General features: G+C 39.4%; 2 protein-coding genes across 2 annotated transcripts in view; one reads left to right on the top strand and one right to left on the bottom strand.

The window, feature by feature from the left end:
- pou6f1 (POU class 6 homeobox 1) overlaps positions 1–11227 on the bottom strand; it is a 37229-nt gene extending 26002 nt beyond the window's left edge. Inside the window, exons 1-5 of the mRNA XM_061735337.1 lie at positions 10869–11227; positions 5465–5559; positions 2835–3024; positions 2558–2694; positions 733–958 (exon numbers count right to left, since the gene is read on the bottom strand). Coding sequence (XP_061591321.1) covers positions 733–958; positions 2558–2694; positions 2835–3024; positions 5465–5518 — 607 coding nt within the window. The 5' untranslated portion in view covers positions 5519–5559; positions 10869–11227. The remainder of the gene's footprint in view (positions 1–732; positions 959–2557; positions 2695–2834; positions 3025–5464; positions 5560–10868) is intronic.
- A 6140-nt stretch (positions 11228–17367) lies between these two features.
- dazap2 (DAZ associated protein 2) lies at positions 17368–24677 on the top strand. Its single transcript, XM_061735335.1, has 4 exons — positions 17368–17515; positions 21287–21405; positions 21504–21752; positions 21886–24677. The coding sequence occupies exons 1-4, from the start codon at positions 17503–17505 to the stop codon at positions 22012–22014; spliced, it is 510 nt and encodes a 169-aa protein (XP_061591319.1). The 5' UTR covers positions 17368–17502; the 3' UTR covers positions 22015–24677.
- Positions 24678–27808: the final 3131 nt, after the last annotated feature.

The raw sequence follows: 27808 nt of genomic DNA, 5'->3' as shown, positions 1-27808 counted from the left end.
GTTTAATACACGCTTCTGAAAGACGGTATTTGCTCCACTATTTTTGCGTGTGGCAAATAGCCCTGGCCTTTATGAATTAGGCGCTTTTTGCAATGAGGCTTATTTGCATAGAAAGGGGGCAATTTTGCGCCGAATGTATGAATATTACCTAATTTGCATGCATGCAAATGGCACAGGCGCACCATGACACTATTTGCTTGGCAGCGCAGTTTGTGGAGCAATTCCCCCTTTGCGGGTGCTTTGTGAATTAGACGCTCTCTTTTTGTCTCATTTGTCTCAAGCCGCGCAATCCTTTTGTGGATTTGGCCCTTAAACTACAAATAATAGTTTTTGACGTGACATCAGAGATTGCGCATGCTCTCTGCAAAAGGATGAGGCAAATCGGGTCGCAGCACTGCTTCAACTGTGCGGTACCTCACGAGAATTTCAAACATGCTGGATTTTCTTGCGACCTCACGATTTGTGATCGGGAGCTCGTCGTGAGGTGTTAATCTCTCGTCGTTACCCCACGTACACTGCACGAGGCACGAGCAACGATTGGGTAGAAATCGGGCCCGATCAAAAAAAAGTCGCACGACTGGAAAATCGGCTCAAAACGAGCTGATAATCGCACAGTGTATGCCCGGCTTAAAGAGCCGCAGGTTACCGACCCCTGCATTAGACCTTTGCATTAAACTAACCCACTCGTTCTGCATAAATAAGAAGCAGACAGGTGGACAGATTGTGTTTTACCTTGAAGGCCGGCAAAGGGGAGTTTGAGGAGGTTTCCGGCCGGGTTAGCCGCAGCGAGCCCGGGGAGCGTAGCCACATTGGTGGTTGGGAGAGTGAGGACAGCTAGGCCACCCTGGCCCCCGATGGAGCCCGCCATGTTGAGGGGGATGAGCAGGGGCTGGCCCAGTGACCCCGTCTGGGCCATCATGCCAGTCATCAGAGTGGCCAGACTCTCCTGCGTCAGCACCTAGTAGTGGAGAAAAATGCTTGCCATCAATAATTAAGCCTGGGAATTAGAAAAAAAACCTGCTTTTTAAAAATAACTTGTACTCAAAATTATTTGTGTACTTTTAAACATCTTTCCTACACTAAGCAGTGATGTCTGCAATGCATGTACTGTTTTTTTAAGAGCTCTTATGGCGCTTTTCCCCTAGTACCTACTCAGCCCGACTCGCCTCGCCTCCACTCGGTTTGGTTCTTTTCCAACGTGCAGAGTAGATACTTTTTCTGAAACTATTCTGCCGAGGTTCTAAGTGTCGGCTGCATCTGACGTCATCACACTACAGGCCACCGATCGGTCGGGGGGTTGGAGTCAGACGTCTGAGTCAGGAGGTGGAAATCAGCGAAAGAGCGACTCGCGGCTTCTTGTTCATTTTATTCGACAGGTAATGGCAGCGCAAAAGTCTGTTTGGTGATCCAACTCTGAGGTGCAGACGTTCATGAACCTGGTGGCTGAGGAGAGAATTAAAAAGGGATCTAGACGGGTGATGAGGAACGACCAAATCCACCAGGAGCTCTGTCACTTCATAGCTGCTCACGGCTCCAGCTGACTTTTCAGCAGCACCGAGACAAACAAAAAAAAAAAAAAAAACGTTGCCGCTTGAAGCTTCTCTCACTCTCATTTTTTAACTTGATATTGAACATAAGCCACAGACCCAGCAGCACATCTATCATCTCCTCCAGGTTCTACATCTTTAGTGTTGTTGTCTTCTTCATTTAGATCACACAATCAAATACGTCACAGCAGCTTCACTCCAACCTCCTACTTCTCATCTGGGTATCGAAAATAAACGAGGGCAAGGCCAGTGTTGCCAACTCCTCAGTAAGGAAAGTAGCTATTGGCTGTCCCAAAAGTCGCTAGAAGTTGCTAAATGACGTCATTGCCTAATTTGCATAATTGGCAATTTGCATATAACTGTAATGGACGCTGTAGGAGAGAGGAATAACGTCGTGAGAGAGACAAAAGTGAGTAAAAAACACCCTAAATATGTTAAGAACAAAAATAATTTCAACATTAACAACATTTAATGATTTTAATGCTTTGTCTAGATCCACATTACACATCAGCTTTGTCCTGTATTGTTAAATGTTATAACAGCAAATGTGTAGGGTGAAATTCCTAGCTCTACAACCAACCCTCCTCCTTTATCCGGGCTTGGGACCGGCAAAGTGACCCAAAAGAAAAAAAGAAACGTTTACATTTACATCCCGCTCTGCAAGCCAGCGGCGGCTTTGCGCAAGCGCATTTCATTTGCAGTCTGGATGCGGAGTTGTGAGGGTCTCCTCTCTGCTCTGCTCTGCCCACCAGATAAGTCTCCAATAACACAAGAAAAAGTCACTAGATTTGTCGCTAGTCGCTTTTTATTGAAAAGAAGTCGCTATAGGGGTCTGAAAAGTCGCTAAATCTAGCGACAAAGTCGCTAAGTTGGCAACACAGGGCAAGGCGAGTCGAGTTGGGCTGAGTAGGTACTAGTGTAAAAGAGCAATTAGTCTGTAACAAGCCTCAGCTCTCTTTCTCAAACAAGACAATGATGAATATGTAAAGACGTAACAACTCAGACCGCACCTGTGGACAGCCTTGTACGGTGATGGGCATGGCAGCCTGGGGCTGATGCAGGGACACGCTGATGGGAACAGCAGGAGGAGCTGTTTGGACAGCAGGAGCTGGAGCTTCTGCAGAGACCGCCTGCTGCTCACTCATCACTGCAGGACGACAGCCAGCATTTCATCTTGTGACATTTGAACTTTTTTTATTCAAGCCCTCATTAATGTTTCATTACAACACTAACAAGCGTGCATGAGTAACAAGTGGTCCGTTGTCTCCTAACGGGACCCTGAGTCACCTGCTTCCGCGGCGGTCTGGGGTGCCATGGGGGTTTCCTGGGTACGGCTGGCTGCAGGTTGCTCAGCAGCCAGAGCCACCTGCTCCTCCACTTTACACTCGCTCTTCACCTCCGGCCCCGACGACGGCAGAAACGCATCAACCTCCACTTCTAGTACCCGGATCGTCTCATGACCGGAAACGACAATGACCTGCAGTGACAAGGAGCGAATGCCGACATGACTCATATGCAAAACCATCCCTTAAGGTTATTGTATTTTCCGCATTAATAAGGCGCACCTTCAATGAATGATGTATTTTAAAACGTGTTCCATATATAAGGCGCTCCGCATTATAAGGCGCACTAAATATATGGTAAAATACCGTACTATAGTGGCTGGGTTTGAGTTACGTATCTGCCTGATGGAGCTGCGCTACAGGAAATGCTACAAAATCCTACAGCAAATGCAAAAAAAAAAAAAAACAAGAAGAAAAGTACCGTATGTCAAACCAGCTTTGCTCCGTCTCGTCAAAGTCGCCATTATGCGAGTCAGCGTCGCTGCTGTTGTCTTGAACGTCTGTGACGATTTCTGACGTTTTTAGCGCCATTACTTTGGCGACACCAACTACATTACCCACAATCCCCCTGACTACAGTAACAGAAATTACCGTAATGATCGTATATAAGGCGCACTGCATTATAAGGCGCACTGACAGTTTTTGAGAAAATTAAAGGCTTTTAGGTGCGCCTTATAATGCGGAAAATACGGTATTTTAAAAATATATTCATAAAAACAATCACATTTTTGAAATTGAGCAATTTCTAATCTTCGGGTGCACTCTTGTCCCGTTTGGAGCAGTTGTTCCAAAACGGGGAGCGTTTCACCCCAAAGATCGGTTGGTTTGGTATATGTGAACACAGCAATCGCGCTCGGATGCGGCACGTCTAGGAGAGGTGGTCTCGGCTCGCTTCCATTCCAGACCTGGAGCGTTTCGTTTGCAGTGAGAACATAATCCACACAGCAACCGACACAACTCACTCATAACTGTGGTTCAACCTTTGTTTTTCCCGGGGTACGGAAGAGGAAACTCCTTCCACGTTCATTTCTGACCAATGAGAGAACAGCTGGTTTGCGCATGGCATTGGTTAACAGCTTTGAACCACTACAGACGGTTGCCTTGTGAACACAAACGCCACAAACTAAAAACAAAACAACTGTATCCATTTAGCCCCTGAATCGTCTCACCCCAAACGTCTCACTTGACTGAGGACTGGGGAGTCAAAAAGTTGCCTGTTTTTAATATTTCTCCACCTGTAACAGCATGTTGTAATCCCAATACTGACATAGCAGGCGACTCACGGTATGAATTAATGAAAGGCCTGACAGAGACACAGCAAGACAAGCGGGGCTTTAGGACAGGGTGCAGAGACACAATGCAGGCAGAGAGAGGATGATGCGTACCTGGTGGTCTCTGGCAGGGAATTTCAAAGTGCAGGATTTAAATGGCTGAAAAAAGACGCCTGCGGTCAGACAGTGAATGGCTAAGGAGAACAGAGAAGCCGAGCCCATGTTAGGACACAACGAGCCAAAAACAAAAAAAAGCCATTGAAAGGCGAACAAGTACAACCATAAAAAAGAAGAAAAAAATGATAAGAACACATCAGCCAGCATGCAGCTCAAGCAACGCCGTCTTCAGGTTCAGCTTGGTGAAGGAGCATTGTAGCACCCTATAATGTAATAATTTCCTGAAAATGTAATAACGCCTAAAAATGTAATAAAATTTGCCCTTAACTCAATCGAAAATGTAATAAAACCCAATAATGTAATAACTTCACCAATAATGTAATAAAATATCCTGACTGATATTGTAATAACATTTTTACCGATAATGTAATACCTTATTACATTATTGGGAATTTATTACATGGTACTCAAAGTCTGCAATTTAACCAAATAGTCATTCTGGTGTTTCAAATCCAGTGTATATGACATTTTTAGATTCTTAAAACACAAAATGTAGAGCTCTGGACTGAAAATGAACAAATATATTACATTATTTGTCAAGTATTACATTATCAGTTTTGGAGAAGAAAAAAAAGACGCACCTAAAAATGTAATAAATTCCCAATAATGTAATAAGGTATTACATTATTTGTAAAAATTGTATTACAATATCCGTCAGGATATTTTATTACATTATTGGTGAAGTTATTACATTATTGGGTTTTATTACATTTTCGATTGAGTTAAGTGCAAATTTTATTACATTTTCAGGCGTTATTACAGTTTCAGGCAATTATTACATTATAGGGTGCTACAAGCATTGCTTTAGTTTGCCAACTATGTCTAAACAGAATGTTACTAGAAAAGAAAACTTACAATGAAGTATTAAGCATGGCAGTTAGAGAAGTGATAACCCCCACAAGCAGAAGGGATTATTGGGGTGTAACACACAGAGGATCCAGCAGACTCCTGTGTGGCCGCGTATCAGTCCAGGATGACATGGTGTGTTGGTACACGAGGGTCGAGAGGAGCAAACGGCAACAAAGAACTTCAAGGTAACACAGCAGTGCCGGGCAGAGCTCAGTGTCAGGATTACGGAGGAAGCTGGAGCCCTCTGCTGTTCTCTGACAGGAAGGTGAGTCCTTACCTGCTCATTGACAGCGAGCGGGGCATCTTTGTCGGGGAGATCCTGGGAGCTCATGGCTGGCTGCACCCCCACGTCTTCACGGGCCTCCTGGCATGCTGGGGACACGAATAATGAGGAAGCAAACTGTTAAGATTTTAGGAAATTGTTTAAAGGTTTGAAGGGTTTTTATAAAAGATTCTACACTGGTGGTTTTTCTCTATTTGCAGGGTCACCTCCTTTTCAGGAGTTTAGTTATAGTTCAGCTGTTTTCTCTAGTTGCAGGGTCAACTCCTGTTTTATGACTAGGCTGTTAAAATAGTTCAGATATTTAAGTGAAGACAATGAAGATAAACAGATGTTTTGATTTTCTATCATGACATCACAAAAAAAGAATATAAAATAAGACAAACATCAAAATAGCTTTTACAAAATTAAAAATAAAATAAAAATGACAACAAGGAAACAAATACACTGTTCAAAGAAAACATTACAAAAAAGTTTCCAATATACAAATAACATCTAGACCGAAAAAGATTATTTAAAGTAATGAAATAAAAGCAAGAAGTAAGAGATAAGACTGTCAGTAAAACAAATTGCCTCCATGGGGATAACAAAGATTCCTCAAGAAATAAGAAAGAAAAAAAAAGGTGCAGTCTACATGTTTCCTTCATCCTTAAATAATCAAATCAAATCACCAATTAAATGAATACCCAAATCAACATAGTAAGCATCAGTGCTCATTACTTTGATATAGAGAAATCCTCCTTCTTTTCAATGTTTTTTTAAGGTTTTTTAACGTTATTTTTAATAAGGTTCTACATGATTTCAAATCCCTCTCCAACTTATTCCATCCATCTACCGCTGCCCCTGTCGTGCATCTCAGTTTGGTGTTGGTTCTGATTTTTGATTTCCTGTATCTGCTCTCCCCTCTGAGGTTGTAATGGCTTTGTCTTAAATTAAACAGGTTTTGGATACAGTCTGGCAGCATGTTATTGTTGATTTTGAACATAATCTGTGCAGTGTTTTAACACTGATGGGTGTCATCCGTTATCTGGGTTGAAATCTTAAGTAGGAAGTAATAAACAGGGATATACAGCTGAATGTCTGATATGTTTGGCAGCTGGCTCCACCGATGGGATTCACGTACAAAGAACACCTCCCTTTTTAGTATAAATACGACTGGATCCATGAGTGTGCATTTCTCTCCTACCTCTGTGGCTTGTATTAACTTTGATTGTGTTCACTGGTTTTCTTATAGTGCACCAGACAAACGAACATGAGGATCTTTCAAAACTTATCCCAGCCTTCCCAATCAGGTGCATAGTAGAAACTGAAAGATCCTCGTGTTCGTTTGTCTGGTGCACCATAAGAAAACCAGGGAAAAGAATCAAAGTTAATACAAGCTTTTATTATATCATGCACAATGTTTTCCAGCCGGAGGTACACTTTTCTCAAACCACAAAGGTAGGAGAGAAATACAGACTTGTGGTCATCAATCCAGTCATATTTATACTGAAAAAGGGAGGTGTTTTGTACGTTATAGGAGCCGATGTTGAACCTTATCTGGGTGGCCAACTGCAGTAAAAGAAACTTAAACATGTCACACTTTCAGCCATATATTTTCTGTTGTCTATCTCTAATCCGACATGCCAACCCAGCAAAGATCTACGACAACCAAAACCCAGAGAAAAACAGGAGGGGACCCATTAATCTGAAACATCCGTTCCTCTTCAGCGTCCTCACGTAAAGAAGAACTCAGCTGATCAGTCTGCTCATAAAACAGGAGGTGGTTCTGCGCTGAGAGCAACCATCAGTGTACGATCTTATAGAAAAAAACCCTCATACTTTTAACAATTTCATAAAATCCTAACAAAACATAGACAGGTATAACGTTTCTCAGTGGTGACCCCGGCGACCCCAGCATAGTTACCCCACATCAGGGCAGGGGTAAACACTGGCTGGACAGACCCACGCAGGGAGAGCATTTGCTTTAATTCAGGGCTGTTCCTGGCCGTGTGGGACCACAGTGTTTGGCCTGGGCCTGTAGACAGACCTGGCTGTGCTGATCCAGCTGCACTAACTGGTTCCCAACACGGCGACCGTGGACACCGGCAGGAGAGTCCCCCCTTATGATCCAGGTCCTGGTCCAGGTTTCTTCCCTCCTAAAGGGGAGTTTTTCCTGCCACTGTTTAGTTTAAGGTTTTTCTCCCACTAGGGGAGTTTTTTACCTGCCATTGTTTATGTAATAATTGCTCGGGGGTTTATGTTCTGGGTCTCTGGAAAGATCCTAGAGACAATTTTTGTTGTATTAGACACTATATAGGGCTGGGCGATATATCGAGATTTTAATATATATCGATATATTTTCAAACGCGATATGGTACGAGACAATATCGTTTATATCGATTTAATTTTTTTTTTTTTTTTTATGATTTTGATATAGCTTATTTTGCGACAAATTGACTTGAATGTTTTTGAGATTTGTTTTGTTATTTGCACAACTGTCAACCTCAGTGGAAAAGTCTGCCTGTTACTGTCTACATTGTATTAATTGCACAGTGTATTTTAATGTAATTGTTATGCAGGAAAGGGATATTTGTTTTATTTTATTCAAGAAGCATTTTTATTCTATATATGCAGGAAGTTTATTTTTATTTCATTTGTTTTATACATGTTGATATTGTGCAGACCTCTGTTAATAAAGGAACCTGTGTGACATTTGGCACGAGGCTTTGTATTAAAACTGGCTGTTTTTTTTAAGGGTTTGCCTCAGAAAAAAATGAAGCTAACAGAGATGCTAACAGAGATGCTATGCTATAATGCTTTGGGGGAAACCCCAATTATGGCACAGAAAAAATATCGATATATATCGAGTATCGCCATTTAGCTAGAAAATATCCAGATATGACTTTTGGTCCATATCGCCCAGCCCTAACACTATATAAATAAAATTGAATTGAATGCGTTATAGATGATTGTTTGGTCTTAATCTTTGTTGAGGGATGCCTAAGCACAGTCTCCAACACGCTTCATGTCTGTTGCTTTTTTGATTACGTTGAATACATTAACATAGGCCTTCCCATTCCAAGGTGCATAGTAGAAGCATAGACAGGTATAAAGTTTCTCAGTGGTGACCCCGGCGACCCCAGCCTAGTTACCCCACGTCAGGGGCAGTGGCGGCACCAGGGGGTGGCCACGGGTGGCCAAGGCCCCCCCTACAAATTTGATGGCCACCCCACTGGCCTCAATGAAAAAAAAAAAAAAAACACTTGCCGGTCACATAGATCCTATCATCAATTATGCGTTTCATCCCAAATCATTTGGGCCAAATGCACAGCCAACCAGGCCCAGGAAGCTGCTCTTGATCTGCCATCACTCACAGTAGTACTATGCACATTAGACCATTAGTAACATTAAATGTAACACTAGGGCTGCGTCCGAAATCCCATACTTCCACCCTAATGAGTATGCAAAATGAGTATGTGAGATTTTTTTAGTGCATCCTAAACATCAGAATGTACTCAATAGTATGCGCTATAATTTTTGTGTGGATTGATCATGGATCTATAATATTAACTGGATGTGATATTGAAAATGGCCGCCCATTCATTTCAATGCAATTTGCTCAGCCAGCACATACGCCGAAAAAATCTTCCGGGTTTACTTCCGCATACACGGGCCCATAGAGCATGCGCAGTTGAGTCACCTCCCATGATGCTCTGGGGCCTCCCATCATGCCCCGGGGCAATGACGCGAGTATTAATATAATATGTATTAATATAATATATGAATTAATGTATATTATTACATGTATATTATTACATATATTATTAATGTATTAATATAATATAATTACATAATATATATATTAATATAATACATCCGTGGAATGCACGGACACGGCTGTGACGTCAGTCGTGACGCCCAGAAAGAGACTTTTCTTTGACTTTTCTGGCCGTTATAAAACATTTTTGACGGATATAAAGTCCATGACTTAAAAATATAGAATACAAAGATTAGTAATTGCCGGTGATTACACCTGGAGGTTCCTGTGAACAGTTTTAGAGGCTTCTCTTTTACTATTGCGGTCTATGGGAAAAAAGCTTTCTGGGCCCCATGGGATTTTTTGTTGCAGTACCGCGGCTGGACACTGGGAGAAATCGGCGTGCCTTCTGAGTGCGAGACCCAGGGGCTGGGATTGATGGACACTAGCTGAGCAGAAACTTCCCACAATGCAATGCAGCAGCGTTTGGTTGCTAAGTGATACGTATATGTCATAAGTATAATATTAAGTATAATAATATTATTATATAATATTAATATTATAATATTCGTATATAATAATATTATATAATGTCATCTTGTTTCGGCCAGAATAAACGGGAAAGAGCGGTGCTGCTACTGTGACACGTTACTTCCTCCCAACGGCAGGAAGTGCCGTGTGGCTCTGAGTAGTACGTCCGAATTAATGCATACTACTGAAACTACTACTCAAAAGTGTGCCGAACTTAAGTATAGTTTTTAATATATACTTTTTAGTATGGCATTTCGGACGCACTGAATATACCTACGTATATCAGTAGGCGTTTCTTTAAGTATTTCTGAGCCCATATACTACAACAGTATAATACAATCCTGTAATGATGACTTTTAGTTTTGGTTCCACACCAAGAATTGAAGTGGCCCCCTCTGGCCCCCCCTAGGAAAACTTTTTGGAGGCGAACCCTGGTCAGGGGTAAACACTGGCTGGACAGACCCACGCAGGGAGAGTATTTCCTTTAATTCAGGGCTGTTCCTGGTCGTGTGGGACCCCAGTGTTTGGACTGGGCCTGTAAACAGGCCTGGCTGTGCTGATCCAGCTGCACTAAAGCCTGAATTATGGTTTTGCGTTAAATCGACGCAGACCCTACGGCGTAAGGTACGCGGCGACGCGCGTAGGCTCTGCGTCGATTTAACGCAGGAGCATAAATCAGCCTAAACTGGTTCCCAACATGGACACGAACTGGTTACATTTCTCAGTTTCCACCAGAGACGGGGGGTGACGCGTTTCCTGCGGTGCCCCACGGGACACGAGGATGTGTCCCAACTTGGACGGGTGTGGACGTCCCCCCCACCCCCATACCCCCCCCATAATCACCCCTATCACCCCCCTATCACTCCCCTATCACCCCCGTCTCCCCCTCCACCCTGTCCGACCAAACTCCGCCAGCGCCGGTCACTTCTCACACCAGCAGCGCCGACCGAGCAACTGTCGACAGAAATCACCCCGAGCCGAGCTGCACACTAAATATTATGTATTTCCTTCTCTTTATCATAAATATATAAATTATGCTAATTACGAGCATTGCATATTAACTCATTTCCTATCGCCATGTCGTCTCCGGCAGCAGCGAGGCTGCAGCCCGCTCCGCTCGCAACAACTTACCGCGGAAAAGCAGCCCGTTTTCCCGTTAAAAAACCCCCCTGTGTGGAAAAGAGGCTCCTCGTCACAGCTTGTTTCAGTCACACATAATTAGAAATTCATCTCAGCTCCCAGACAGGCGCTGTGACTGCACACAAAAGAGAGGGATTTGCATTGATAAGGAGGGCTGCGGTGTTAGAATCTGCCCTTCTTAATATTTAATGACGAGGCCCCTTCTGCAACAGTTTTAGACCGTCCAATAATCCTTAAGGTGTCTCACAGAGTCCTATTTCAGCTGTACAATCGGGCCAAATTGCCTCAAAATTGTCCTTTTGCACTACGTCATGAACATAATTTATGCAAGGAAAATCTTGCATTGAAAAATGTCTGCCTGGACCTGAGCGGAGCCATGGCTCCCTTAAAGGAGCCGCGGCCTGGGAGCTGTCTGAGACACTCACAGTTATTCACTTACTTCACAAATACAGACACACAGGTTTATTCACTTCACCTACTTCACAAATACATACACACAGGTTTATTCACTTACTTCACAAATACAGACACGGAGGTTTATTCACTTACTCTACTTCACAAATACAGACACAGACTCCCTGACACTTTACTGGTGCTATATTTGAATTCAGACGGACCTTCAAAAAGGAAAGGGAACAAAATCACAGGATGATTTCTTCAAAGCCAAATGTTCTGATTATGTGATTTAAATTACTACTACTACTACTATTATTATTATTATTATTATTATTATTATTATTATTATTATTATTATTATTATTATTATTATTATTATTATTATTATTATTGTCCTTCATCCCGACAGCCATCAGACTCTACAACAACCAACTCTAGTAATTCAAGTGCAATAAACTGCTTTTCTGAAAGCAGGTTAAAAAATAAATAAAATAAAATAAAAACTAAAACAAAAAAAATGTATATATATAATAATTATTATATATATTTTTTTTTTTTTTTTTTTTTTCGGGTTTAGTACTTCTTTTGTACATTGTTCATTTTTTTAATTACTTAGCTATTTATTGTTTTTTTTTTAGGATATATGTTTTTATACCTTTTCATGTATATTTCGTGTATATTTTGAAAAAATTGTCGAGCGTGTGTATGTTTGCTGCTGCACAAGTGAAATTCCCCTCCGGGGGCTCAATAAAGTTTATTCTATTCTATTCTATTCTATTCTATTCTATTCTATTATTATTATTATTATTATTATTATTATTATTATTATTATTATTATTATTATTATCATTATTATTATCCATCCACCCATCCATCCATTATATCAAATTTTAAATTGCTTTGAAAGTATCAACATCTTTCTAAACGTGGGTCTGATCTATCAGGCCAGCTAGGGCCTTAATGCAAAAATATTACCATGCATTTTTGAAAGCAAGTGGAAGTGGGTCTGCATCAAGGACTGGCCTTGGGCCCTTTTATGTTTGCCTTGGTGATGGAGGGGGTAATAAATGAGGTTAGACAGGAGTCTCCACGGACTATGACGCTGGCATTGAGGTCTGTAGAGAAAGAAGGGGGAAGTTGGAAGAAAATCTGGAGATGTGGAGATACATGCTCGAGAAAATGGGGATAAAGGTCAGTCATAGCAAGACCGAATGCACATATGTAAATGAAAGGGAAGCAGGTTAGTATGTAAGGAAAAGAGGCTTAGAAGGTGCAAAGAGTTTAAATATCTGGGCTCAATTGTTCAGAGTAATTGGGAGTGTGGAAAACAGGTAAAGAAGAGAGTTCAAGCAGGTTGGAGTATCTGGAGTTATCTGTGATAGAAATGGGAGTACATGGGAAGGTTTACTGGACAGCGGTGAGACCAAGCCCTTTATATGGCTTGAAGATGGCCGGTCTGACCAAGATAGGGTAAACATAATTTTTTTGCAAGTGACAAGGATGGATATGTTTGAAAAGCAATAAATCTGAGGAACCCCCAGGGTTGGATATCTTGGAGATAAAGAAGGAAAGGCTAAATTGAGATGGTTTGACACATTAATGGGAGAGATAGTGAATACATTGGTAGAAGAATGCTGGAGATGGAGCTGCCAGGCAAGAGAAAAGGGGGAAGACCAAAAAGGGGATGTTTTAATTTGGTGGAAAAGTTGGTGTTATGGAGGAAGATGCAGACGATAGCATAAGATGGAAGTAAATCATCCACTGTGGCTAACTCTAAAAGGCAAAACCAAAAGAGGATGACCATACATTACTGAGCTTTAGCTATTATGAAAACATTTAATTCATGACCAAATTCTTGTCATGTGTCTGTGTTTAATTTAGATATATTCAATCCAAGTAAAAAGTACATTTCATTAAATCTGAGCTGTTTGCCTTGGGCTTTAGTGTAATTTTAATATTCTTCAGTGTACTTGTACTGTCACAAGGTCACACCACTTTTTTTAACTTTCACAGTCGATATAATCAATCAGAATAGTAAGGCACTTCTAATACAACATTTTAGCATTTACAAACTACATGACGATGCAATAGTAACACGTGCATTAAAAATCAAGTGATGCAAATATTCCTTATGTTCACATAGATTTTTTTTCTCAATTCTTTTATTCATGTCAGTGGTTCATTATAAAACAAACATGGCAAATATACATTCCATACAAATACATTTGTAAACGAAACGAGGTTGATAAAAGGAAAAGTAGATTGGACACTGTATGTAAACCTGAGAATAAAGTGTGTAGAGATTGAATGTCCCATGACAATTATACAGTAATATAATATGAAAATAAGGTACAAACAATAATAAATAAATTAAATACATGACATTTAAGTGTAATCATATTTATTTAAGTTGTAATAATACAACAAGGTCGATTATACAAGGGGTAAGTAAGGATATCAGTCTTCTAAATCAGTGGGAAAATGTCTTAACACTTCATACATTTTTTGTGCTTTTGTTTCAGTTATTAGTTTTAAAGATTTTAAATATAATCCAAATTAATTTAAAAAACAACAAATTTAGGGGATGACTTTAAATATCTATTTTTATGAATAAAGAATTTGGCTATACAGAGGATTACATTACAACAGAGCTCATCACTTTTGTTTTGTGAAAACATGCCAAATGTTATATCTCTAGTAATAGAAGTTGGGAAGGATAAAATCCTTCGCTTTATCCATTTGTGAATGTCAAGCCAGAACATAAGTACCACACCACATGAGAAAAATATATGGTCCGTAGTTCTCTATGTCTTATGTTCACATAGATGGTCCTGCGTCCGCTCAGGAAGTTTAACCTCCACAGCAGCTGCTGATCACCTTCTACTCTTCCATCATCCAGTCTGTTCTCTGCACGTCCATCACTGTCTGGTTCAGATCGGCCACCAAACTAGACAGGCACAGACTGCAACGGACAATCAGGTCTGCAGAGAGGATCATTGGGACTAACCTCCCATCTATCCAGGACCTGTACCGGTCCAGGACCAGGAAACGGGCAGGTAGCATCTCTGCAGACCCCTCACACCCAGGACCAGGACCAGGACCAGGACCAGGACCAGACCCCTCACACCCAGGACCAGGACCAGGACCAGGACCAGACCCCTCACACCCAGGACACAGTCTGGTTGAACTCCTCCCCTCTGGACGGCGCTACAGAGCTCTGTATGCTAAAACCTCCAGACTCAGAGACAGTTTCTTCCCCCAAGCTGTTGCTCTGATGAACTCTCATCACTCATAGAGTCTCAGAGTAATCAACCACAGTGCAATAACAACAATAACAATAATAACAGTAATTATAATAACACTACCATATACTATAACAATGCACTTTCCAACAATAATGATGTCTGCCTCATTCTGCTGCACCTTTCACTTTAAAAAAAATTGTATATATGTTATTTAGAGCCGATGTTCTGCCAATCCTTGCTCCCTGCGGAGAAATGCTACTTTGTGGTTCTGCACATGTGCACAGTCGATTTTCAAAGTTTGATTGCCACGCCAATCATTTCTTGCACGATGTAAAATGGATAATATGGGATGTTGAGTATTTGATCCTTCAAAATACACGACCCATGACATGAATTGCATTACACTTTGTGAACATTATACGATAAAGAGGAAAAAAAAACAATTCTATCACTTTATTTGATATTCATTAAGTCATTCGCCTTTATTTAACCAGGCAGGTCATTAAGAACACATTCTTATTTAACATGACAGCCTGGCAAGAGACAAGGACCACTTCAGGGAAAAGGAAGTGGTTTAGGGAGTAAAACAGTAAAATTGTAGCTCTACAAAGGTGAAAAACCATTAGGTAGCATTTTTTGGCAAAGCAGCAGAAATTGGCAGAACACCGTCATTACCATGTCTACCTCATACTGCTGCACTTTTCAGTTTTTTAAATTGTATATATGTTAATAAGTGCCACATTTGTTTATTTACTATTTACTATTTTTAAATCTGGGTACAGTGAGCGAAATAACCGGAGTCAAATTCCTTGTTGGGCAATGTTCAAACTTGGCCAATAAAGCAGATTCTGATTCTGATTCTGATTCTAGATAAAAAATCTTCGGACATTGAATACAAGATAAAAGAAAAAAAAAACCCATATCACTAATATTTCGACGTTTAAGGGTATAAGCTGCTTTTTTTTTAAGGCCCTAACATTTATTCAGATCAATAATGAGTACATTCACACTCATTGGCAGCTCTCTGGTGAAGTGTATGAGTGCATTCAAATATGAACGTCGCATGTGATGTTAATTTATTATATTTAAAATAAACAAACCAAACAAGATGCATGTATACACACACGGCAAGAATTACTCATGAGAGAAAAATAAATTAAAAACCGAGATATTTGACCAGAATGACTGATACGGATTAAGATGTACGGGGTAACAGCACAACAAAACAGTACACGAACACAGGAAAGTCGCCTCAGCTTTCCCTTTAAAACGGTGTTAGCCGGCTGGAAAATATGTGACCTGGTTAGCAACGGTAAAACAATCCAATGTGACAATAAAATTCCGACATTTGTCATCAGTACTCGAGATGTAAAAAAAAAATATGGGGGGACGGTGGATTTTATCATATGGGGACAGATAATTTGTGCTGATTACAAATAATATAACATATTACAAATAATAGCACTGACCAAAACACCTGCAGAAATACTGCAGGAATGACATAGCAGCAGATAAATGCAGCCTTCTGTAAGCTTTAAATATCCACTGGGCTTACATCAAATACATCAAAACACAAGAATAAAAAACAGTTTTCTGAACTTATCAATATGACTCTGTCCTTCACAGGATAAGTAAAATGGATCACTGCAAAAACTCAAAATCTTAACAAGAATATTTGTCTTATTTCTAGTTAAAAAGTCTAATTTTAGTAAAAAACAAACTCATCACTGGAAAAAACAACAATTTTCACCTGTTTCAAGTAGATTTTGACTTAAAATAAGTAGAAAAATCTGCATGTGGAACAAGATTTTATTGCTTGTAATGAGAAGATAAATCTTGTCCCATTGGCAGATTTTTCCTATTTATTTCAAGTGAAAATGTACTTGAAACAGGTGAAAATTGTCAAATAAGTTATTTTTCTGGTCTTATTTTTCTGGTGATGACTCTAAATATTGAAATAGCAGTAATACAATGGTTCACAGCTCTGTCAGAAACTGCATCATACGATGCAGATTCTATCAGACGTAATTTATTTTATATAACGTCTGATATATAAAATAAATGGGAAACTGGACACTGGAATCTGGGACCCATTTTCTAACACAGATCATGGATCAGGGGAATGTAAACTAACATAAAAATGACAGATGAGGATTCAGAAACAAAGTCTACAGTGCACCATGTTCGACTGGCGGGACGGCGATAGGGTCAGGGGATGGGAGAAAAAATGTCCTTTCAGATCAAACATTCACTGGGTTAGTTTTTCACGTCTTCATATGTATATGTACAGCAGGCATATGTTATATATACTTCTATGTATAGAATTTCATGTATAGTCATTATTTAATTTTGGTCTTTTATTATTATTTCACTTTTGCTGTGTCTTTAGTTTCTATCATCAATGTAAACCTTTTGTGAATTCAGCTGCATCTGCTATGACACGTATGTATATTTATTTATTTTATATTTTTTAATTTATTTTTATTTAACTCTTTATTTGTATATTTTTGCTGCTTTGATTATACACCTGTGGATGCATTGGACTGTCATGATGAATGTCTGTGAAGGAAACAATAAAAATCATAATTGAAGAAAAAAAAGAAATAATAGTAAAACCACATTCATTGATGAAATGACATAAGGGATGGAAAGGGGGGGATGGCAGTTTTACAGGGGGGGGGGGGGGGGGTGATTTTGACCGTTTTTATTTCAGGGGGGGATGCCATCCCCCCTCATTCCCCCTCAACTCCAGTACTGTTTGCTGCGCTTGCGCGGTCCTCCGGCAGGGGGCGCTGTCGCGCGGGGCGGCTGCGTGCGTCAGCGCAGATAAAGAACGGGTGACGTAACCGCTTCCACAACAACAAGAAGCTGAGAAACAAGGAAGTGGACGGTTGTGTCAAGCCAAACCTGCGATAAGGCCGTGATCAAATACGCTAAACTCCTTTCGCTCCGACATCTCTCAGCGTCCGAAATAGTCCACAGCAATGAATAACAAAGGTATGTATCCGGCCCGGGGCGGGTTGGTCGGCCAGCTGCGGGTTCCAGGGCGCTGGACGGTAAAGAGCCGCGGTGTCGGCCAGCGGAGCGGACTGAGCTACGTACATAACAATACACTGGTGGCTGCTGGGTAGCAGCACGCTGCACACAGATGCTCAAATACTGACAAAAACCTGCACATCAGGACTCATGTGTCAATTTTATGGTCACATTTGGATTGTTTTACCGTTGCTAACCAGGTCACATATTTTCCAGCCGGCTAACACCGTTTTAAAGGGAAAGCTGAGGCGACTTTCCTGTGTTCGTGTACTGTTTTGTTGTGCTGTTACCCCCGTACATCTTAATCCGTATCAGTCATTCTGGTTAAAATATCTCGGGGTTTTAATTTATTTTTCTCTCATGAGTAATTATTGCCGTGTGTGTATACATGCATCTTGTTTTGTTTGTTTATTTTAATTATAATAAATTAACATCACATGCGACGTTCATATTTGAATGCACTCATACACTTGACCAGAGAGCTGCCAATGAGTGTGAGTGTACTCATTATTCTTCTGATTAAATGTTAGGGCCTTAAAAAAAGCAGCTTATACCCTTAAACGTCGAAATATTAGTGATATGGGTTTTTTTTTCTTTTATCTTGAATTCAGGTTTTGCCTGGTGGGAAGACAAATTAGATTTAGAGATTACTAAACTGTCAAAGCCTGGTTTCCGTACATGTTTCATGTCTTTACTTTGTTTTTGACAATGTCTTAAAAAAAATTTAATCAAAAAAAAAAAAAAAAAACTTCAACAACACATAATTGAAATTGGAATGACATATTCAAGTTATGTCTTTATGAACTTTCAGAGCATTTTTTTTTCATCAGTTATTGCTCCGGGACAGTTGTTTGGTGCTATTAATTTGAGCAGTCATTTTTGCATAATCATTAGAAAATCGTTTACGTTAACTATGAAACAGCAAAAAAAGAAAGGGGGAAAAAAAAAAAAAAGCCTGAAATTTCATTGTTTTCAACACCATTTTGGTATGGTTGCTGTTGATAAGGACAAAAGATTTTCTAGTGTGATGTAATTACTGTAGCTAAATGATTGTAAGGTGTTACATGAGGAAATCAAAGTAAAAGTGGTTGTTTTTGGGCCATAATGTCCTTTTTTTAAAAATTTTATATATATGTGTGTGTGTATACACACACACACACACACACACACACACACACACACACACACATGGTCGCAGAGATGGAGCATTTTTTTCTTTCTGTTTCATTTCTTAGTCACATTTCATTGTTCCTGTTTATTACCTGAATGTTTCAATGCTGTAACAGAACTAGCCAGATCCTGTGTGTATCCCTGTCACACAATGGTAGTACCCGCGACTTAAAGAAGTTACAAAAAATTTATAAAAATGCAAACCTAAACTGTTGTTTCTCTTTAAAAATATTGTATTTTAACTCTTCTGCATTGCAGCACTGCTTACTGAGTAGTATCCCAATGAATGTAGACTTCATATGTGAACGTTTGTCTTCCTGCAACTTAGATTTCATGTTGTCGTCAGCCAATTCGAAGCCTTGCAGTTACAAATACAAATGCTTTTGCATTAAAGCAGATATTTGCGATGCTACATCACATAGGTGGTGTTCAGTAGTTGCTAGTTATGGTTTTCTAAGTTGATATTGGTCTGTATGCAAGTATTTTTGAGCCAATATACTAAGCTAATTTCCAGAAAATCTGACATTTTCCTAAATGTCATGAACACTTTATCTGTAATCTTTTCCTTTTTGTTTTAACTTTTATTTAGCAGACACAAGTATGAAGAAAATTATTTTCAGTGTTTTTGGTTGCTCAACTTCATTGTATTTAGAAAATGCAACAAATATAGAATTTGATATCGGCAATTGTTTAAAAAAAAAATGGGAGTAAAAAAAACACTACAATTTATACGCCATTAAAGTAACTTAGTTCTGAAGGATTATAGAGTCAGCAAATCATGTAGTGATATGTAAGGGTACCAGAGTTGGTTATAAAAGGAGTGTCCACAAAAAGGGTTTCCTAACAAGAATGGTTGTGACTCACTATTTTTGAGGAAAAAAATCCATCATCTATCCACCTGCTCTTAGTCGGGGTCCCAGGGCTCTGCTGGAGCTGATCCCAGCTCTGTTGGGGTGAAAGGTTGCGGAACATCCTGGACAGGTCGCCAGTCCATCCCAGGGCCTAAAATGACCACAAACGCTTCCCCCACTCCTATGGCCAATTCAGAATCACCAATCAGCCTTAAGGTGGCTTTTGAGGCCTTGAATGGCACTGCGCGAGAAATCAACATGCCACTATGATCAATGTAGCCACATGGGCTCATGGGTTCCTTGAAAAACCCTTATTATTGGATACAGTTGGAATCCACATCCGTAGATGAAAGCTATTTCCTGTGGAAAACTGAAACAATTTGTGCCCCCCCCCAAAAAAAAGATTGAACAGATGGATGTTGTAACACAATAGTAAATATGCTTCTCTCATAACCTTTTTTGAGCATATTGGCGACACCAAATTCTTTTTTTTTTTTCTCTATATTCTAAATACAGTGAGGTTGGACACAGAATCCATAAATACAGGTTCACTGAAATTAAAGTACAAATTTTATTTTCTAGCACCAAAAAAAAAAAGAGAAAATGGAGCCCAGATTGATCATTTCCATAACATTTTTTTAATATTAATTATTTAACCTAATGCAACATCTCTGTTGAATTATGACTTCAGTCATCTGTTTGGAGAGCTCAGTAATTTAGGGAAGGCATTCACACCTAATACCAATAATTCAAATTTCAAATCATCATCAAATGACAACAAACAGGAAATCTCTAAGTGCAATTATTACTGACAACCAGTTTCTACAATTTAACTATTGTGCCATCATTAGACGGATAATAAAATCACTGGTACCTATACATTTTTATAGGCTCTCTCCAGGGGAACCATTGATACAGATTGAACCTTTTACCCCATAAATGAACTAGGTCTCGCCTTACCTGGGGTTTGTGTATCAGTCATTCAGTGCTTTTACATGGGAAGTTTAATTCCTATTTAATTCAGAATTAAAATTAAATCAGATTTAAAATGAGTAAAAATGACCATGTAAACACCTAATTCAGAATGAAAATGGCCATTCCGAATTAAACTTAATTCCGAAGTAAGTGGCTGGTTTATTCCGATTTTAAATCCGAATAGAATAATTCCGCGATCATGTATCCACTCATTCCACTTTAAATTAATTCCAGTCTTTCTGCTCGTTCCCTCGCCCGTCTGTCTCCATGACGCTTATATTCTGCGCTGGGCTTGTTTTCCAAACAAAGTTTCAAGATGGCAGCACGCAGTAAACGGTGGTCAAGAGCAGAGACCATTTATTTAATAAATAGCTTGGAGGACCTGGAAATTATTCAAAGAACAGATGGCAAGAAACTTAAAAATTGTGAGCTTTTCAAAGTTGTAGCGGCTAAGCGGCCAAGTTAGTTTTTCTTCCGGTAGACGTACAGTAACTTCCGGTCCGCCCTCCTATCCAATCAGAACCTTCCCAACCCCCAGACCTTGAGCGGAATTGGATAAAGCCGATCAAACGTGTTTTCCATGTAAACCTCAATTCGGAATTACTATTTCCATGTAAACTCGAAGGAAAATAGTTTAATTCTGAATTATTTAATTCTGAATAATGAATTCCGACTTAAAAAAACATCATGTAACCGTGGCCACAGTGAGGAATGATGTTGAAATGTTGTCTTGCAGGCTCATATCCACAGCAGGCTGTGTACCCTCAGCAGAGCTCTGCACCTGTATACCCTCCTGCTATGCAAATGTCTCCTCAGGCACCCCCTTACACAGACACACCACCTGCATATTCTGAGGTAATGTAGCTATTCATAAGTCAAACATTATTACAGTGAATGTTCACAGTGACTGGTCTGAACAGTTTTGAATGTGTTTTCCCGTCTCTCTCCTGCAGATATACCAGCCCAGATATGTGCTTCCACCTCAGGTGCCTGGTCAGGTGCCTCAGATGTCCTCCCCCTACCCTGGTGCTCAGGTGTACATGCCCATGCAGCCACACATGCAAGTCGGGCCCGTGGGCCAGAACGTCCCCATGGCCTACTATCCCATGGGAGCCGTTTACCCACCGGGGTCGACAGTGATGGTTGAAAGTGGATTTGACGGTGGTGCTCGTTTCACAGCCGGCAGCAGCGTTTCCATCCCAGTAAGTATCTCCTTTAGTTAAGTGATATTTAAAAGCCATATTGGCCAGAGATTGTAATATTGCTGTGTTGCATCTTTTTAATAAAGTTGGTCAAGCCTCTATGAATGATTTGTGCTTGTTTCCCCCCCGCCAGCCTCCCCCTCCTGGACACCCTCCCAACGCAGCTCAGCTTGCTGCCATGCAGGGGGCCAATGTTCTCATGACACAGCGCAAGAACAACTTCTTCCTGGGTGGATCCAATGGAGGTTATACCATCTGGTAACAGCAGCTCCTCCCCTCCTTCTTCATGCCTAAACCGTGCCCCCATCCCAGATAATTCCCCCTTTTTTTTTTTCCCCCTTATCCCATGTGCCCCCTCTCTTCAGGCTGCTTGGCCATGCCACAATACTGATATCACCTAACGGAATGTAATATTTTAGCGCCCTTGTAAAAGGTACAGTACTCCACTTTGGACTTGGAGATGAAATGATAAATGTCACTGCCTGGAGAGGTCAAATTCAAATTTTTAATGTAAAATTAATTTCATATTTCTGTATTGGATCTAACCTCTTGGGTCATTCCTGATTGGGACATATTTCAGGCATCTGTGTCTCTTTAAAAAAAACAAAAACAACAAAAAAATGTTCTCCTTTAGATGAAATGGCCAACTAACATTGAAGTGTTTTTGTCTTCCTGTAAAACAATGTAGATGAAATGTCAGACCTGCATTATATAGTTTAGCTGCTTTATGGTGAAAGTGAAACGCAAAATTACAGAGTTACAAAGTGCTAATAAAAAAAAAAATCTCCACTTGTCTTTTTTTGAAAATCTTTAGTGTAGTTTAATTGATAGGTGTTTAATAGTTCCATGTACAGTAAATACCAGTATGATGATCGTGAGATGTTACATCTCAGCTAATTAAAAATAAGAAAAGAAATAAAATAAACCAGCATCCTGGATGCTTTTAGTTAGAATTGTCTTGTCCTTTGCACAGTATCAAAAATACCACATCAGATTTGTTGCACAGTGAACTTTGAGACATTGTTCACTTTAAATCACTTGTATATTAAATACATTTAATTTAAAGCAAATCGTACAAGAAAAGATTAAATGCAATATCTTAAGTGGTTTACTGTACCTTGTTGGGCAACTTGTAGATGAACATAGTCAAGTGCCAAAGAGCACTGGGGATAGCCCTAAATCGAAGCAAATTAACTTCAGTAAACTTAAAGGAAAGAAATTTTAAAGTAAATCCAAATAGTGAGATGAATGATAAGGGGTGGTTGGTGTAACATTTTAGCTTTTTATGTATCCTGTTTCTATTTCAAAGTCGGATACCCAGAGTTTTCTTTACTAAATGTTTTCATATAGAGTTCATGAGCTCCTTTTTTTTTTTTTTTTTTTTTTCTTCATAAGTATAATTAAGTATCATAAACACATTTAAAACTGGGTCACTTTTTGTGGTATCGTTAGTTTATAGTCTGCAAGGCTGAGGAGACTTCAAATATTCAGATATAACGGTTTTCTTTGTTTAACTTCTTGTCTACCTTCAAATGTTTTAAATAAGTAGTTAGGCTAATAAATATGATAGTATAACCAATGAGCTGGTTGTACCAAAGATCTGGTCTACAATGCATCTGTGTTTGGCTGTGACTTCAAATTTAAAATGTGACCGTTTAAAAGCCGACATATCCTTGTATACGTTCTGACACTGTCGGTCCTCTGGGCCTACGTGTGCCACGGCTGCGTGGGGATCTTGCATCTATGAGTTGCTGCATACTTTTGCACCTTTTTGCTGTGTCTTTTTTTTTTTTTCTTTCCTTTTTTAATCTGAAATGCACTGCTAAGCAAAAATGAGACATTGCAGACAAGGGGCTACTCTTTTAAAATTAAGTTTTTGAGTGTTTTTAAAGAAAGCTGTGAACATTTTTGAACAGTTTAGATTTTAAAATACATCTACTCTATTTAGTTCATTTTAAAATAACGTAAAGATGCGCTGTGTTGTTCACTGGGCTAATAGCAGATACAGCTTTTTCAGTGAGGCTACATGACTGTCAGCAATGTTCATTTCTAAGTCACGTTTTATGCTTTTGAAGTATCTTTTTTTTTTTTTTTTTTTTTTGAGTCTTTACATAGGACATTAAATTTAAATAAAGCATTTAAAGGTAAGTACGTCATCAGTATGGATTTTTAACACTTGTAAATATTGTTTATCGTGTCAAGCGTCATGTGTCACTGGGTATCCGACATACAATATCAAGTTTTAACAGCTGTGGCTACAGCAAAAGTAGGCTGTTACTATTAATCCACATTTAGTGAGTTTTCAGTGTTTAAATCTTAATGAAACCATCTGTCTGGGTATCTGCTTCATTCACCTGATGTAATATTGACTTCTGATCATTCACGAAACCACCACTTCACATTGTTACTGGCACATCACAAGTATTTTGAAAACACTTGGTGTTCATTCATTCATTCCCACTTCTGCTGTGATTTCTTAGTTTCACTGACAAAGAGGCCACAGCTATCAAAACTTCTGTAATAAAGATGTTTTCTTTTCTTTTAGTTATTTTCCATCTCTGCTCTTTTCTTAAGCAGCGTAATGGCGGCTTCATTCCAGCAATATGAAGTACTGTAAACCCCAGTAAATGCTATGCCAACCACAGCAAGCAAACAGAACACTCTTTGTTGAAGGATAATGGACATTTATAGTTCAGGGATTCTCTTTACAATATTTTGTAAAATAGATGCATGTACTAAAGTGATGTGATGCACTTTGGTACACATTCTATCTTTTAAGATTACTAAAGGAGATGAGTGTCACTACAGTTTGCTGAGTCATGTCAAAGATGGAATACTTTGAAAAAAGGTGCACTTAACTTTTTTATACTAAACTTAAAATTTAAAATGTAAGTTTAGAATAAAGGTTATTTTGGAAATTTGAAATGCGGCTAGTCTGTCCTTTTATGCATGTGTTACGAATTTTATGCTGTGTGTTGCGTTGCAAATATTTGGCATCTCATGGAATTGCATAAAACTTTGTTACTGTAAATTTGACTTCGCTTTGATTTTTAAGGCTGGACTGCGTCACAGGAGAAAGATATTTGACATCTTGCTGTTTACAAAAAAAGTTTGAAATTATTTTCAAAGTTGTTGAAGCTAATATAAATAGAACAAATATTGCAAAAAAAAAAAAAGATGTAGAATATATATTTTCTGCCGCTTTTGAATGCGACAGCAGCCGCATGTTTTAAAAATCTGAAGATGGTGCCTGAAAATAATGGAAAATCTCCCAGCTGATTAGGTTGACTAATAATATATCTTAAATATTTATGGATTAAGAAGAGCATTGTCAAGCCCTGATGAGGAATTCACCTGGCATTTGAGCAAATAGTTTAGTAATTTAAGAATGTTTCTCAACAGGAATCTGCAAAGATTAAGAAGATGATTAAATAATGTATAGAATGTCTAGATTAAGGTTGAGAACTTTAATGAAAGGGATGTGTGTGGTATGACAGACCTCTAAACCCCGACACGTGTCTGGTATCACCCCGCTGGTCCCGGCCAACAGCTGCTCCTTTCTCTACGCTGGAACACAAATGGAGCACAAGTGATGGGGAGCTGTCAGGAACAAGTGCATCTCTTAAAAGGAGGGGAAAACATTTGTTGGGGAAGAAGTGTCATCTTCAACGATGTGTGGATCTACTGTCTTTAAACAACAAGGTAATAATGCATGAGCTGGGAGGGATGTGAGCTATCAGCTGCTAGTTATTGTGCAGCTGTCATGTTTCTATGAGGCGTTTGGACCATGTGGTTTTTTATATACATATGTATACTTATACACTCATACAGTGGGGCAAAAAGGTATTTAGTCAGCCACTAATTGTGCAAGTTCTCCTAGTTAGAAAGATGAGAGGTCTGTAATCTTCATCACAGGTTCACTTCACCTATTAGAAAAGGAAATCACATTGTAGAATGTTTTAATCCAATTATTTTTCCACCATTATTTTATAAATAATGGTGGAAAATAAGTATTTGGTCAATAACAAACAAGCAAGATTTCTGTCTCTGGCAGACCTGTAACATCTTCTCTAAGAAGCTCTTCTTTCCTCCACTCGTTACCTGTATTAATGGCTCCTGTTTTAACTGGTTATCAGTATAAAAGACACCAGTCCACAACCTCAAACAGTCAGACTCCAAACATCCACTATGGCCAAGACCAAAGAGGAAGAAAACTGTAGACCTGCACCAGCTGGGAAGACTGAATCTGCAATGGGCAGGAGGCTGGTGGGAATAAATCAACTGTGGGAGCAATTGTAAGAAAATCCCACTGATGATCTCCCTCCATCTGGGGCTCCACCAAGATCTCACCCCGAGGGGTAAAAATTATACAAGAACGGTGAGTAAAGTACTTGAGTAAGAGTACAAATACTACTGGTCAAAATTTACTTTGTTACAACTAAAAGTAGCTCAGTCAAAATATTACTCGAGTAAGAGTAGAAAAGTACTTGCTTTTAAAGGTACTTAAGTATCCAAAAGTAAATGCTTTTAAATGTACTTTAAGTAAGAGTAAGAGTAAATTTTATTATTTTCCACATCAGTAAATTACTATATTTTTTACTAAATTAATTTAAGGATCTTTTAACTCTTGTTTCTGAGAATTAACTCTTTGAAACCAGCTGCACTGATGTGCTGCTTTTAGAACCACAATGTTATATAAAACCTGCAGAAACACCAAAAACAAATCAAATGAATGGGATCATAAGAGGACAGCAGATGATGCAGTTTATTAACAATCATGAACTGAAACCAAATGAACCTGCACCATCCAACTAAGTCTGGATCCCCCTCAAAGACCACTGCTTTGCAAAAAACTACATCTCTGCTTTCAATAACTCAATGTTGAAGTCACTTAACTTTACAGGAAGGACATGTACCAGTACAATATAGCAATATAGAGCATAACAAACTGTCTCCCCATTCAGCCATTCAGAGGCTTGACGTATTTCCGCTTTACGTACATGCCAGTGGAGAGCGTGCACTGTGATAGGTCTCCTCCTTTGACAAAAACAGCTTGTGTCCAATAGGATTTTGGGGAAGAAGATAAAAGAGCAGACCTGAAAGTAACGAGTACTTTTCAGCCTTCCTAGAAATTTACTCGAGTAAAAGTAAAAATATTTGTCTTGGAAATGTATTCAAGTAAGAGTAATAAGTACCAAAGAAATCTAATACTCAAGTAAAGTACAAATCCTCTGGATATGTACTTAAGTACAGTACTCAAGTAAATTTACTCAGTTACTGTCCACCACTGGAAGCAGGGGGGTGGAAACATCATGGTTTGGGCATGTTTTTCTGCAAAGGGACCAGGACGACTGATCTGTGTTAAGGGAAGAATGAAATGTACCATGTATCGTGAGATTTTAAACCAAAACTTTCTGCCATCAGGGAGAATTGAAGATAAAACGTAGCTGGTATTTCAGCATGACGATGATCCCAAACACGCCGCCCCAAGGGGCTCCGTAAGAAGCATTTTAAGGTCCTAGCCAGTCTCCAGACCTCCACCCCAGAGACACCACTGCTCTGCGTGGAGGAACAGACCAAAGACTACCGTATTTTCCGCATTATAAGGCGCACCTTCAAAGAATTACGTATTTTAAAACTTTTTCCATATATAAGGGGCACCGCATTATAAGACGCACTAAATATCTGGTAAAATACCGTACTATATTGGCTGGGGTTGAGTTATGTATCTACCTGATGGAGCTGCGCTACAGGAAATGCTACAAAATCCTACAGCAAATGCAAATAAAAAAAAACAAGAATAAAAGTACCGTATGTCAAACTTTATTAACAAAATAAAAACCAGCTTTGCTCCGTCTCATCAAAGTCGCCATTATGCGAGTCAGCGTCGCTGCTCTCGTCTTTAACGACTGTGATGATTCCTGACGTTTTTAGCGCCGTTACTTCGGCGACACCAACTACATTACCCACAATCCCCCTGACTACAGTAACAGAAATTACCCTAATGATCATATATAAGGCGCACTGCATTATAAGGTGCACTGCCGGTTTTTGAG

This window comes from Cololabis saira, chromosome 12, assembly GCF_033807715.1.
Source record: "Cololabis saira isolate AMF1-May2022 chromosome 12, fColSai1.1, whole genome shotgun sequence".
Lineage (NCBI taxonomy): Eukaryota > Metazoa > Chordata > Actinopteri > Beloniformes > Belonidae > Cololabis > Cololabis saira.
This window is presented reverse-complemented; position numbering and strand designations above follow the sequence as displayed.

Bases quoted from the DNA above. Each gene is read 5' to 3' on its own strand.
- dazap2 (XM_061735335.1), top strand. The intron at 21,406-21,503 runs GTAATGTAGCTA...TCTCTCCTGCAG, and splicing joins CACCACCTGCATATTCTGAG to ATATACCAGCCCAGATATGT. The intron at 21,753-21,885 runs GTAAGTATCTCC...CCCCCCCGCCAG, and splicing joins GCAGCAGCGTTTCCATCCCA to CCTCCCCCTCCTGGACACCC.